Raw genomic sequence first — 15,303 nt, 5'->3', positions numbered from 1 at the left:
TAAATCTTAAATACGATTTCATAAAAAATTATCCAAGATTTTACTAATGAAAAAATTTTTAAGACTACAATGAGCAAATATCTTATTCATCGTTTTAATTCTTATGCATTATTTTTTGTTCCTCATTAAAAATTCTAGCCCGGGTGGATTTCAGATCCTGGCTCCGCCATTGGTCTCTTGTGAGATCGGTCGACCCAATTCATATTTACAATGAAAAATAATATTTTTAGTATAAAAAAGTAATATTTTATGGATCGAGTCGAATAGTAGATTTTGTCTCATAAAATTGATCTATAAAAAACTTCTTATAGTATTTTTAGTGTTAAATTAGTCAATATAAAAATTTTCAATATAATAAATAAAATAACAAAAATACGGTCGGCAAAATTGGGAAAAACACTTGATCCTTCAATTGGTTATTCATGAAAGAGTGAACCAAACAAGTGTTGTTGGGCTTACTCGAGGCCTATGATTTGATTTTATTAGAGCGTTCACGGCCCAATATATGAGGCCCACAAAAAGCTAGGGTTTCGACCCGAACTTGAGTATAAAAGTTCTCCCCTTAGGGTTTAGTTTCCGCCATTTCCACCACTTCACAGAGTGAGTCGAGAGAAGGAAGAAAACACACGCAGAAAATGAAGACTATTCTCTCCTCCGACACCATGGATATCCCAGAAGGTGTGAAGATCAAGGTGAAGGCCAAAATCATCGAGGTTGAAGGTCCCAGGGGGAAGCTCTCCCGCAACTTCAAGCATTTGAACCTCGATTTTCAGCTCATTACCGATGAGGCCACCGGAAAGAAGAAGCTCAAGATTGACGCTTGGTTCGGATCGCGGAAGACCTCCGCCTCCATACGCACTGCCCTCAGCCACGTCTCCAATCTGATCAAGGGTGTCACCTCTGGGTACCGCTACAAGATGCGTTTCGTCTACGCTCACTTTCCCATCAACGCCTCCATCACCAACACCGGGAAGTCCATTGAGATCCGTAATTTTCTCGGAGAGAAGAAGGCATGTCTTTTTTCGTGCATCGTTTATGATTCTTTTATATTCGGTTGTGAAATTTTTTATTTTTTCTGGTGGTGAGTTTGGATTTATTCAGTACTGTTTTGATGTGGTTGGATATCTTGATGTGTGGTGTGTTGCTGCATTTAGTTGTTAGTGGGGTTTTTATTGGATCAACAGGTGCGTTTATTAGTTTGATTTTTGGGGCAAATAGTGTAAATTTACTCATTTGCTCTCTGATTCTGTTAAATCATTCGTGGTCAATTTCAGCGATCATTAGAATCTAGACAGGGTCATGGTTTACAAAGTAACATGTAGGTTCAGCTTGAACCTTTCTTTTGATAGACGGTTTTATTTTCTGGTTTTAATGTTCAATTATGTTGGTTTGGTTTTGAGTGAGAATTGTTTTGATTTGCCTCAAGTAGAGTATTGGTTTCAAGGTAGAGTTGGAAGTATAAATGTGCAGCTTTGAGGATTTGTATTTAATGTTTCTAGATGGAAAACGTGTTATGTAAAGTTCTTTTTAGAATCATACATTTGGTTTCCCTTTTTTGGATTTGATCTTTGCCATCTTAGGAATCATATGTGTTGCAGTGGAGCCTTGAGATATCTATAACTTGTAATGTGTAGTAAACTCTGGCCTTGATTTAATGCATGAGTGAAATGTTTGAATCGATTATCTGTTCAAAATACTTGGCCCATTTCAGAATTTATCATGTGCATCATTTTTATGAGTGCAAATATGTGAAGTGGACTCGTTATAGTTCTGTGTAACATGCAACTGATTTGTGATTACTCGAATTCCTACTGTAATACAATTGAGTTCTTGGTGCTGCATAGACCACGGGGTACATTACTAGGCCAGTTTATTTGTGTGATTATTGACCTTTTATTGCTGATTCAATGCCAGTTAGGGCCAGTGTTTACATTTTCATTCATTATTTACACCAGGTGAGGAAGGTGGATATGCTTGAAGGGGTTTCAATTGTGCGATCTGAGAAAGTCAAGGATGAATTGGTTCTGGATGGGAATGACATTGAGCTTGTTTCTAGATCTGCAGCTTTGATAAACCAGGTACACTAGATATTTTTCTATGAACTTAAATTTGTTTGGTTATACATGCGAATACAATAAAACTTTCATCTGGTGTATCTGTTTGGATGATGAACTTTATTTTGCCTGCTTGCCCTGAAACTTTTGCTTGTGTTTGTTTGGACAGAAATGTCATGTGAAGAACAAGGATATCCGAAAATTCCTCGATGGTATCTATGTTAGTGAGAAGGGAGCCATTGCTGAGGAAGAATAAGTAGTTAAGGCGTAGGATTGTCCTTTGGATTGGTTTCTTTTTTCTTACGCTTGTTTTAATTTAATGCTTGTTTGAATATTTCCTTTTGACATTTTTTAAGATGAATTTACAAAGTTTTGTATCAAGAATTGCCTTTTGTGGCACTGGTTGATTTGTCCCAGCAGAGATGAGCCCATGGAATTACTAGTATAGATTGTGTGGTTTGTGTTTTGAGTTTTGAATGGCCTTCACATATATGAAGTATAGAATGTTCGTGTACGTTTGGGACTATGGATTTGAAATCTAAGTCCCCAAATCTCAATGGATTAGAGGTCCTTGCGTCTTAATTTGATAATAATGTATTGAGGTACTTTGAATTTGAAATCCATCTCCCAAATTGTCATTTAAATTTTTAAATAACAAAAACTTGTGGAGACGGTCTTTAACTTGCAATATAGATTCTACACGGCCTCACAGTTAATTTGTAAGAAAAGATATATTTTCTTTCCATTTTGATTCAAGAAAAAATCAAAAAATATTTATTTTATATTAAATTTTATTTTTCATTATAGATAAATATAAGTTTGATATTACGAAAAAGATTAGACATTCTAATAAAAGACGAATTCTTTCTAAATGTCATTTCAAAGTTCAACTATCAATAATTGGAAGGCAGGTTTGTTCGTTGCTACATGATGATATGTAACAAGTAGGATTCCAAGTGATTTGTGAATGAGCATTTCAAGGTTGGTAATTGGTTGGTGAATCATTTGGATGGAACCGGAGCGTTTTACGCCAACAACGTCATGACTCGGCTAACAAGGCAAAAGAGCTTCAAGAGATTTAATCTAAAATATTTTAATCTTTATTCATATTTCAATTACATATGAACCAGGTTATAAATAATTATATAGTTAGGTCATGATTTAGAATAAATTAGTTTAGTCTGTCATTCATGCTAATCAATCAAAAATAAAAATATTTAAATTTATAGAAATTTAAAAAAAAGAAGAATTCCAAGAACACCTAGCAGTACTAATATTATTATGTCACAAAATCTCTGGAGTATAATTACAAAGAGAAATGGAGAAGTAGTAAATGAAGGTCCGTCTAATATGATAAAAACTAACCTACTTATAGATGGAAGAGCCGGACATGAAATCTCGAATTCAAAAAATTAAAAAAAAAAAAATAGAAGTAAACATAATTATTCTACTTTATAAAAGTAAATGGTTTTGGTAGCGTGTCACATCACATCTCTCGGAAGATGTTGCTTGATGCAATTTTTGGTTGCAGCTAGCAGAATATTTCTGCATGCAATGCTTGAATTTAGCATTATGATTTTTTTAATATCAATTTTTTGGTTTTTTTGCAATCATTTACCTCTTTGGATATGCATCATTTTCTTCAAAAACTTTGAAAACAAACTACATGTTAGTTAAAAATTTTATTAATTAAATCATGTATAATTATTAAAAATCAATTTAATATTTGTCAATGTTAAATTCCATCATATATTATGTGATATCTTTATATACTGAATTCTGAATCGCATCAGTTATAAATTAACTATATGATTAAAAATATGAACTGTGTAAAATTTTTTAGTTGTTCAATTTCAATCAAGTAAAAATATTTTTGAGAGGATGATTGAGCTGAATGAATAAGTAAGAGTTTGATCAATAATCAATAGTTCGATTTTTTTACCTAACATTTTCTTTGGTGATTACGCATATAATTTGTCCAATGTGATTTATCAGACTAACACGATACGCAGACTATTGTGTTTTCTCGGAAGGTTTACTTCGTTCGTTTCAAAGGATAACGGTTGTTTATAAAAAAAAATATGTAAATAAAAAAATATATAAGTAAATTATGATAAACATATTATTTTTTGTATAAAACTAAGGGGATAATATTTTTATTAAATAATAAATACCTTACATGAGTAGTGTACTAGTTAGTGTAAAGTAAGGTAAAACCCTAGTCAAATCTTCCGATTATGTTGGTGCACGGTTGTCCAAGAAAAGGTTGGTTAGATGCTAACCGTAAAAACACTGCCTTGAATACATATAACAATTGACATTTATCAATTTAACAGTAAATGTGATATCCACTATTTTTCAGTACGAGTATCTATCACGAGAGCCCACAGGAAAATAGACGAGTTGGTACGACCTGAGGTGACGTGTGAAAAAAATTTGCCAGCGTTTCGGGTTCGATCCTCATGGGAAAATATTTCCTGTTGAAATATTATGGGGTATGCTTTGTGGGTTGGTCATGTTGCTCCTTCCCTGCCGCTCGTGCACATTATTCGATTTAACCCCGCATGAGCTAATGAGTCTCTTCTGATTTAACTTCTCATAAGCCAATAGACCTCTAAATCATGTGCGATTGAGTTCCTTTCGGGTCAACCCTTTTTAGTGTATCTATCACGAGATAGTGCACTTGAATTTGAATGAAATATTCCCCAAGAAACCGAGCCTGCGTTTGGTGAAATCCAGTTTTCTTGTTCCACAAGCCCCTCTCCCCTGGGTTTAAAAAGGGCTTTTCCCTTCCCACCCAATTTCTTCTCAATCAAGCCTCATGAATACCCTCAAATCCACCTCCCTCTCCAGGCTTCGAGCTCTCAAGTTCCTCCTTGCTCCTCAATCGCCGATCGGCTTTCGTGCTATCTCCACCGCGCCTCCGCCGCTTCTCAGGCAGTCTTCCACTTCCATTTCTCCTCGTTATCTTCCCGCTCCCTTCTCTGCACCCGTTCGCCACATCGGTTACTCCCGCGACCCCCACACTAGGTATTTTTACTCATTTCTCCTTCTTCTTTACTGTTCATTTACTATTTTATCAGCATTTGACGTTAACACTGTCGCTGCATTGCTCATAATTTCAGTTCGCTTTTCCGTTATCATCACTAGGTTATATTTTCTGCTGCTGCTGTTTTTTTGTTGATTGTTTTATGCTAATACTGTTGTGAGTTTTTTTTTTTTTTGGGTTGTTGATCGCCAAAAATAAAAGAGAATGAAAATGCTTGTAGTTAACCTACATGTTCGATGTTAATAAATTCATCATCGAGTGGATCGAGGAATTAATATAGTGTATGAATCAATTGCGTCCCGTATTTATCATAATATGCATTGAAATCTTGTCGAATCCATTGATAATGCAATACTTATACTGCTTTGTGACCAACCGACCATGTGACTTATAGTTTGATGTTTGATCAAGTTATGAGATTCAACCACCAGTGAATTGGGGAATTCGGATTGTCCCTGAGAAGAAAGCATTTGTTATTGAGCGATTCGGGAAGTATGTGAAAACATTGACTCCTGGAATCCATTTGTTGATTCCACTGGTTGACAAGATTGCTTACGTGCATTCACTGAAAGAAGAAGCGATTCCCATTCCTGATCAGTCCGCCATTACCAAGGACAATGTTAGCATTCAAATTGATGGGGTTCTCTATGTTAAGGTACCAATATCTATCTGCATGTGATTTCATGGGGTTTATTTTGGATTGGAAATGATCTTCTGAAGAGAATATGTTCTTTTTTTTCTCTGAAGATAGTGGACCCGCAGTTGGCATCATATGGAGTTGAGAATCCATTGTATGCTGTGATTCAACTCGCGCAGACAACCATGAGGAGTGAGCTTGGTAAGATAACTCTTGACAAGACTTTTGAGGAAAGGGATACTCTTAACGATAAAATTGTGGTGAGTATTTGATACTGGGATTTTAGTTATTGATTCTTGCGATAGTGTGATTAGTTTGCCATTTTTCTTGCATTTAACAGGATTACTATGTGTTGCTCTTGCAGTCAACGGGATTAAAGTGTTTATACTTTATTGTAGTAGATACTGGCTTACTTTGGAATTGATCACTTCAGTATTCGGCACTAGTATTTTTCCAAACGAAAAAGAATGTTGGGAGATGTTTGTTAAGTATACTCTTTAACATGTACTTGGTTTGTGTGTTATTCTAAGATAAGATGCTATTTACAAGATATTTTGGTTGGAGGGGGCACTTGTGATAAACTGATAATGATGCTAGACAGACAAGTGTTGTGTAAATATGAAGCAAGGTAGTGTTCGAATCAGAGTAGATTAATCTGCATGTCATTATGTCTGGAGGTAGTCGATGTAAACTCGGTTATCTTAAAGTTCATGACAGACTTTCTTCTTGCATTTGATAGTAATATGAGGCTTGCTTGTACTTGACAGTTTTGTGCTGTGTATATAACAACTTTCCAGATAAAAGAAAAGTGTGTAAACTGGAAATTGTGAAGGGAGTGCATACCTTCTGGTCGTTGTTATTCACTATAAGGATAACTATATATTATTAAGTATTTGTGCATTACAGACAAGAAAATAATATATATAATTAGTTTGTGTGTTTTTTGGTGGCCTTTCACCTTGTCATACAAAATGTTTTCATGTTACTTGAGAGTCAGCTACTCCCAACCTCTTCAAATACTTTAAGAGTGTTTTAAAAATATGTTTGGTGTAGATTGCTATCAATGAAGCTGCACAAGATTGGGGTCTAAAGTGCCTTCGTTATGAAATAAGTGAGTACTGTTTTTTTTCCTCTTTAAGAAGAATTCTTTGGCTGCTTGTTCTAGCAAAAAAATTTCATGGATTCCTTCTGCATCATGTTCAAATCTTGGATTACTCTTCCAATTTCAGGGGATATATCTCCTCCACGTGGAGTAAGGGCTGCAATGGAGATGCAGGCTGAAGCAGAGCGCAAAAAGAGAGCTCAAGTTTTGGAGTCTGAAGGTAATTGGTTTTACTTTCTTCTCTTGACATGCTAACTTTCATGTTTCATAGTTGTGGAAAGATAACGGACTGTTCATATATAAACAGGAGAAAGGCAGGCGAACATTAATATTGCTGATGGAAAGAAGAATGCAGTGATCCTTGCATCAGAAGCTGCAAAGCTGGACCAAGTTAACAGAGCTCTAGGTTGGTTACCATGTGTGGCTTGCTCGAGATTTTGCCCAACTGTTCAAGAGCATTGAATAATTAGCATCCAAATGAATGATGCATACCATTCAGCCATTATATGTTACTGAGGAGAGTACTCGTCTGCTACCAATGTTAAAGTTTAAACACTAACATTGGTCACCATTTTTGTGTATATTTGGTGAATGTTAATGGATTATAATCCATGACATTATAAATGTTGCCAGTATGTTTGACATATATACCATGTGGATCCCTTGATTTACTGTCATCTTGAATTTATGCGATAATAGGAGAAGCAGAAGCTATCGTTGCTAGATCACGAGCAACTGCAAAAGGGATTGATATGGTGTCAGAGTCACTTCAAAGAACTGGGGGTGTCGAGGTCAGATTTTCATCTTCTTTAATATCTGTAATCAAACAGTTTAATCATGTATATGATAATTCTTGTAGCTCTTGAAGTTGATTATTTTTTCTTCTAATTTCTTACGTTCTTAACCTCCTAATTTTCACTTAATGAAGATGTTAAAAAATGTCTGTTCCCCATTGCTATTTTTGGTGTGTGGGGCATGTTTAAAAAATACTCGATAATTCTTTTTGCTAAAATTAGTTATATGTACTCCAATAAAGCTTTCGGCATGAGCCGTTTGATATTCATTGAGGATGATCATGCATTGAACTTGCAGGCAGCAAGTTTAAAAATCGCTGAGCAGTATGTTCAGGCCTTCAGTCAGATTGCAAAAGAGGTAAGGCACATTCAATCTTAGGTCATGTTATTATAAGGTAACGTGTGGCATCAGTGTCCAATAAACATTACTGTTTTGAACATTTTTCCTATTTTCATCGATCCAGGGAACGACTATTTTACTTCCCTCGAGTCCCTCCAATCCTGCCAGTATGATTGCTCAAGCCCTCTCTGTGTACAAGAACCTGATTGACAACAAATCGCCCAGTGGGCTTCCCGAGAATCCTGACATAATGGACCATACTAAAAGTGATGCTCCGTCTTGGGAATCTGGTGATGAACCTGGTCCGGAAGATGATAGTCATAGCCGTGCGGGCGACCCTGTTTTTTCACTGCAGAGGCCGAAGAAGGATAAAAATGGAAGATAATGAGATAATGCCAATTGCCAACTCTATTCGAAAAACAGTTCTTTTTAGCGTTCTTTTTACATGATGATGAGCTTTGTCCCGATATTTTGTTACTATGAGAAATTATGATAATTGAAACTGCGTAGAAAGTAGATTCTTTCTGAGAGAGATTTTTCATTGCCTATGTCCTTGAGACCCAAATGGACAAAAACAATTTAATAGTTGTTTTTCTTACCCCTTTCTCAAATTTCCAAATATGCTCCTTAGGATTTCAATCACTTGTCCAAAAAAATATTATTCAGCAATTATGATTTTTCTCTTTTCTTTTATCGAATGCTAGCATAAATTTACTTCCTATACTTTTTTGACAAATTCTATGTAGCTTTTCCTCGTCGCTTTAATGTTAGTATTTGTTCTATATATTTTTTTAATCAAGAAGAGACATGTAGAAATTAATTGTAGTAATCGTGGCGTGATTCTTTTATATTTTCAAACTTTTAATTCTTTAGTTAATAGTTAATTTTCACACTCTATTTCATGGAATTTAATATTATATGAAAAATAATTGGAATAAATTACATGTAATGGTTCAAAATTATCACTCCATATAAACTGGTAATCATTTCTTTTTCAGGAAAAAAAAAAACTGGTCATGCTTTGTAATTTTATGTTCATTCTTACGCAAAATAAATTTTACACGAATGTATATGACAGTACATCTCAAACTACTTAATTATCAATATCTTATTATGATGACGACGACGATGAATTTATTATTATGAATTACCCGTATTTAATTTAAGTTTACTTAGATTCTCGTTGGGCTGCATGATCTCAATAATGGGCTTGGGCTTTATGGATAAACATTTTGCCGGCCTGCCGGCTAGATATATTCAATAATTATTATGCCGAATACAGATAAGCATATAATGACAATTTGTTTCATAGTCAAATGTGAGATTTATTTTATCCCAATATTGAAAACATAACCATCCTATGTTTCACTATCACTGGAGACAGCTTATGGTGACCGCAATTGTAATTACGACCTATTGATTGCTTTGTGTCCCAATTGTTACGCCATCGATGGATGCCCTTTAATTATTTGTGTACTGATCATTACAAAATAGGCGTAAAACTCTACATATTGCATCTCCATCGATGACTCTCAAATTAATTTATTTATCACAAAAAATCTACTGAGACGATCTTATGAGTTACAACTAAATTTCGTGAAATTGGTCTCGTAGTTGGATTTTTATTATTTTTTTATGGCAAAAACATTATTTTTTATTGTAAATTACAATTATTTAAATATGATAATCTTTGTGATTTTTAGGTATGTATATGCTATTTTAGATTGAGACTGCCAGATATAATCATCTTAAATAAGAATGAGATAATTATGACAGTAAATTTTGGTGTGATTTGATACACCAAAAACAATTAGTATAAGAGTAACACTCCTGTGAGACGGTCTCATCCGTGAGACGGGTCAACTCTACTCATATTTATAATAATAAGTAATACTTTTGGCATAAATTATAATATTTTTTAATGGATAACCCATACAAGAGATCCATCTCATAAAAATGATCCTTGAGACCGTCTCATAGGAGTTTTTTTCTTAGTATAATTGGTGGAAATATTATATAATACTAGCTATTGTGCACACGCAACGCGCGTTGCGTGTGTAACATAATATGAGATTAAAATGTTGTAAAAAATCAAAAAAATAATGAAAAAATCAACAGTGTAAAAATAGAGAGAGAACCTGAAGTATTTCATGTAAAAAATAGAGTGAGAAGAAGGTTGATGGGAAAAAAAAAGCTGGAAAAAAATAGAAGCTAATGTGAAGGAGGGGTAAAAGTGGAATAAAAGTTGGTGTCCTCAAATGAGTAGTTATTATATATCTCAACTATTATTAAATAGTAGATAGTAGATATATATAATATACTAGCCGCACCGCAATGCACACGCATTGCGTATGTAATGTTATATACAAATATTATGTTATGTATGTATATAATTCAAATTTATTTATTTTTCAAGTATTTGATTTGATTTGATTTTTTTTTATATTTTATAATTTTGTGGGGGTTTTTTTTTTTGAAATAAAAATAAAAGTGAGCATACCAAGAGACCACTAACGTGCTTTTGCTTTATATATAACATAATCGCACACACGCGTTGCGTGTATATAAAATCATATAATATATTTAATATTGTATGTTATATAAATATTATTTTTTCGATAATATTTAAATTTATTTATTTTTCATTTATAGAATAATATAAAAATATATTTAAAATTTATTTATAAATTTATCTTATCTATAATGTTTAGTTGAGAAAAATATGAAAATTTTAAATATGAAAATTTAGAAATAAAAAAAAAAGTGTAATATTTATATCACATAAGGACAATTTTGGCAAATGAAAAGATAGTGTCTAAGGAAGAGATTCTTTATATATATATATATATACATACAATTTTATTATGTTGTACAACTATCGTGCTCACTCATTGTGCACACCATTAAATGTCACTCATCTATTGGATGTGATGAATTATACATCTAATGATTGAATGTCACATAAATGGTATGCACAAAAGTGAGTATGGTTGGTGTGCAGTCTTTCAATGTTATAAAAGTTGAGGCCCTTAGTAGTCCGACTTGATGACACCAAATAGTTTTTACAAAAATACTCATGTCTACTTAAAAAAATCTATAATTTACTCATAACTACCACATCTTATCCACTTTCAAAATTTCAAAAATTTAAATATTATTTTTGACAAATAAAAAATTCATATATTAAGGAAGTTATATTTTTATTATCTTTATTATTTTATATTTGTGTGTGGTCCGTCGCTAGTATATATACTATGCCATAATAAGAACTGAAAATCCAGTCTCACAATGGAAATTTGGGTTAAAAAAATGGGGAGCCAAAAGTTTAGGATGAAGGATGTTTTTTTTTTTTTTTTAAGAAATATACTATATTACTATTATCATCAAAGAGTTTATTGTTAAAATCACCCAGTATGTTATACTTGGATTATATTCTTAAATTAGCATACTTTTTATATATATTGAAATAAAAAAATATATTGAAATCAAATGTGAAAATTTCCGAAAAAAGACCTTGGATGAAGTTGACATAATATATTCTTGAATCACATTTTTGTAGTTTTGTGCAACAGATTGTTTGATCCTTGGAATCTCCCAATCTCTTCCAGTTGTCAATTAATGGACAATAAAAACAATTGTATCAGATTCATCGTCACCGATTTTTTTATTCAACAAATTCCAAATTAAAATCCTTCATCCCCCGCTCCCACTTTCAGCACTTCCAAATCCCGCAAATTCTCTCGTCGATCCAATTCCGAGATGGGTTTGCAAGGAGACGAAGAGACGGCAAAAGGGTCGGAAGAGATCCCATTCAAACCATCGATTTTCCGCTACAATTCGCCTCTTGTTCAGGTTGCGTTGATCGGGTTCGTGTGCTTCTGCTGCCCGGGCATGTTTAACGCGCTGTCGGGCATGGGCGGCGGCGGGCAGGTGAACCCGAAGGCTGCGAACAACGCTAACACGGCGCTCTACTCTACCTTCGCGGTGTTCGGTGTTCTGGGCGGAGGAATCTACAACATTTTGGGCCCAAAGCTCACGCTTGTGTGCGCCTGCTCCACGTACGTTTTGTATGCCGGATCGTTTCTGTATTACAATCATTACCAGCACCAGGCGTTCGCCATTGTAGCCGGCGGGATCCTTGGGGTAGGCGCTGGCCTTCTGTGGGCGTCGCAGGGTGCCATTATGACATCGTATCCGCCGCATAATAGAAAGGGTATTTATATTTCATTGTTTTGGAGCATTTTCAACATGGGTGGTGTGGTTGGTGGCTTGATTCCTTTTGCAATGAATTACCATAGGACTGATGCACTGTCTGTCAATGATGGTACCTATATTGGTTTCATGGTTTTTATGACTATTGGAACTATTTTATCTCTATCAATACTGCACCCGAGCCGTGTGGTGCGCGACGATGGATCGCACTGCACGAATATCAAGTACTCGAGCGTATCGGTGGAGGCTAGTGCGATTCTGAAGTTGTTTCTTGACTGGAGGATGTTGCTCTTGGTGCCTGCCTCTTGGGCTAGTAACTTTTTCTATAGTTACCAGTTTAATAATGTTAATGGGCAGCTGTTCAATCTTAGGACTAGAGGGTTTAACAATATATTCTATTGGGGTGCACAGATGATTGGTTCTGTGATTATCGGGTACATAATGGATTTCAGTTTCAAGAGTAGGAGGGCTAGGGGGTTGCTTGGTATTGGGATTGTGGCTGTTCTTGGGACTGCTATTTGGGGTGGCGGGCTAGCCAAGCAGCTTGATTACCGGCGTGACCATTTGCCGGCTGAGAAGCTGGATTTCAAGGGAGGGAGTCATTTTGCAGGGCCATTTTTATTGTACTTTAGTTATGGATTGCTTGATGCCATGTTTCAGAGTATGGTCTATTGGGTGATCGGAGCATTGGCTGATGATTCCGAGGTCCTTAGCAGGTAACAGTTTTTTTCATTTCTTTGTATGCGATTATGTAATGAAAGGATTGGTGAGTTAGCTTTTCTTTTTTCATCAGGTTCGTAGGGTTCTACAAGGGAGTGCAGAGTGCGGGAGGCGCAGTTGCTTGGCAAATCGACGCACATAATGTGCCGTTTCTGAATGAGCTTATCACGAACTGGGCACTCACCACTATAAGCTATCCTTTGTTGGTTATACTGATCTTGAAAGCTGTCAAGGACGATGATGAAACCGATGGAAAAACCAAGGACAGTGCGGCGGCACTCCCTGGCATTCATTGATGATATCGTTTCGTGGCATGTTTACAGTCTAATTTCTTCTGAATGTAGAAGTTTTATTTACGAAAATGATAGTTTTCGTTTTATTGTAAATGTATATGTGATCCCGCAGTGAAACTCAATGTGACATGTATCATGTACCCTCTTGGGAAGATTGATTATGGTAATTCATGTTTTTTTTGCAATTTTTTTGTTTCCTATTGTTTGTTCGTTTGGTTTCAATCAATAAAAATTGTTGTTCCCTTGGTGTGTGATCCACTTGATTTTATGTTCTCGAGTCGCTCTTCCTAAAATTTATTTTTTAGCACGTAGATTTGTCAAAAGGTTAAAAAAAACCCACAATTTAATTTAATAATACTCTCCTCGATTCTAGCTCTCCCTAGCGGGAATAGACATGTCAGGGCCTTATCTTATAAAAGCTTTGTGTCACAACAATTTTATATTTGTTTGCTCCCATCAATATATTATCATATGTACAAAGATATATTTTATTTTTATTTCTTTCACTTAGAGAAATACGAATATCATCGATGAAATTAAATGAATTCTTCTTTTATTATTATTAATAATCGATTACACTCGTTGTTTGCTTGTATAATACACTATTTAATAATAAACAAAAAATAAAAATAAATTATGAAATAAAAAATAAAAAATAAAAAAATGAGTTTCCGTATATAAATATCCAAAAAAAAAAAACGTAATTGAGACATATTCGTAATTAAATAGTTATCAAAGACCATAAAGTACGGGGAATACCAACACACCAAAGTCTCTTTTATGCTTAATATGATATAAAATTAAATTATGGTAAATTTGACATTACAATGACGAACCGTACTTTAACGTCTCAGATTCAATGACTACCCCCACTGTATCAAGACGGGTCTTTTCAGCGTGCTTATGTCCTCACTCGCTCCTGAAAAGAAGATGAACCTTCTTGATATGGGTAGAAAACCATATCGTACTAAGAGAGATCGGCTCTGATACCAACTTTAACGCCCTAGATTCGACGGTTGTCTTCACCGTATAAGACAAATCTTTTCAACGTGCTTATGTCATTACTCACACGCATTGTAGCGATCCAACCCGGATCCACTACCTAATCAGAGTTAAGAGCATAATTAAGCGTGCATTAAATAAATCGCTGCGAAAGACTTAAATAAAAGCAGATCGGCAAAATACAACCGGTTAAACAAATTCGATTATACAAATCAATCGAATAAATAAGCCTAAAGGGCAAAAACCTACAGTTAATCCTGCAGCACTGGTCACTGGCTACTCCAAGCTCCTGGTGCTCGATCCTGCACCTACACCTGTCCCGTCGAATGGGGTGTCCAGATACACAGAAAAGACTGGACGTGAGCTCTAAGCTCAATACGAAAGCACGGGTAAAACATACAAACATGATGCATGAAAATGACAGGGTATCCATATCTGGGATAACTGTATACAACTGCTCAGTAATGGCGCCTAGGACATGAGTGGTACAACCCGGGGAGAAAACCCTGTGTACACTGCTAATTCCTATCGGACGTAGACCGTGTCTTACAGATGCCAGTGCCAGCTAACCCGTCGGTCGCGGGGCGCTTGACATCAACCGTCCGAACAGGGCTGAGCGGCCCAACATGACTCATCTCAAAAGATGGACATACACAATATGATATGCACATGCTGCATAATAATATGACACACAAATGCAACATATAAGCATGAAAAACCCGCTGGCTATCTCAGTCAGTATTTACGTACCTTTCTACATGCAGTCCTAGCAGTCCCATTCTAGGTTCCTAGTCTATCATCAACTCTACAATGCAAATACCCATGCATCATTCAATAAGATCTAAAAGCTTAACTAAACTATTGCATATTCCTAAATAATTTATGGAGACCATAGTTATACCTACATCCGCCGTCAGCCCGCTGATGATAATTGCCTTAAAACTAGGCCACAGCTCCGCTACGACGCCTGGATCGCTATGCCACTTCCGGATTCCCCATAGGATGCCTAGATCTCCCTAGATCTGACTAAAAAGGCTAAGAAACGAGAGAGAATAGAGGAGAGGTGCGAGTTGCAAATGAGCCTCGGATCCCATATTTAT

The 15,303-nt window shown here is 35.4% G+C and overlaps 3 protein-coding genes across 3 annotated transcripts; all 3 read left to right on the top strand.

The window, feature by feature from the left end:
- The first annotated feature begins 587 nt into the window (after positions 1-587).
- On the top strand, positions 588-2,499 carry LOC140872541 (large ribosomal subunit protein uL6z/uL6y). The gene is made up of 3 exons (XM_073275409.1): positions 588-1,010; positions 1,956-2,078; positions 2,224-2,499. The coding sequence occupies exons 1-3, from the start codon at positions 636-638 to the stop codon at positions 2,308-2,310; spliced, it is 585 nt and encodes a 194-aa protein (XP_073131510.1). The 5' UTR covers positions 588-635; the 3' UTR covers positions 2,311-2,499.
- Positions 2,500-4,767: 2,268 nt separating this feature from the next.
- LOC140872492 (uncharacterized) lies at positions 4,768-8,574 on the top strand. Its single transcript, XM_073275337.1, has 9 exons — positions 4,768-5,084; positions 5,515-5,758; positions 5,851-6,000; positions 6,794-6,851; positions 6,970-7,062; positions 7,150-7,248; positions 7,542-7,633; positions 7,935-7,994; positions 8,101-8,574. The coding sequence occupies exons 1-9, from the start codon at positions 4,876-4,878 to the stop codon at positions 8,359-8,361; spliced, it is 1,266 nt and encodes a 421-aa protein (XP_073131438.1). The 5' UTR covers positions 4,768-4,875; the 3' UTR covers positions 8,362-8,574.
- A 2,994-nt stretch (positions 8,575-11,568) lies between these two features.
- Positions 11,569-13,381, top strand: LOC140872587 (UNC93-like protein 1). The gene is made up of 2 exons (XM_073275476.1): positions 11,569-12,904; positions 12,982-13,381. The coding sequence occupies exons 1-2, from the start codon at positions 11,736-11,738 to the stop codon at positions 13,202-13,204; spliced, it is 1,392 nt and encodes a 463-aa protein (XP_073131577.1). The 5' UTR covers positions 11,569-11,735; the 3' UTR covers positions 13,205-13,381.
- Positions 13,382-15,303: the final 1,922 nt, after the last annotated feature.

Source organism: Henckelia pumila, unplaced genomic scaffold, assembly GCF_033568475.1.
Source record: "Henckelia pumila isolate YLH828 unplaced genomic scaffold, ASM3356847v2 CTG_466, whole genome shotgun sequence".
Taxonomy (NCBI): domain Eukaryota; kingdom Viridiplantae; phylum Streptophyta; class Magnoliopsida; order Lamiales; family Gesneriaceae; genus Henckelia; species Henckelia pumila.
Note: the sequence above shows the minus strand (reverse complement) of the source record. Positions and strands in the feature narration are given on the sequence as shown.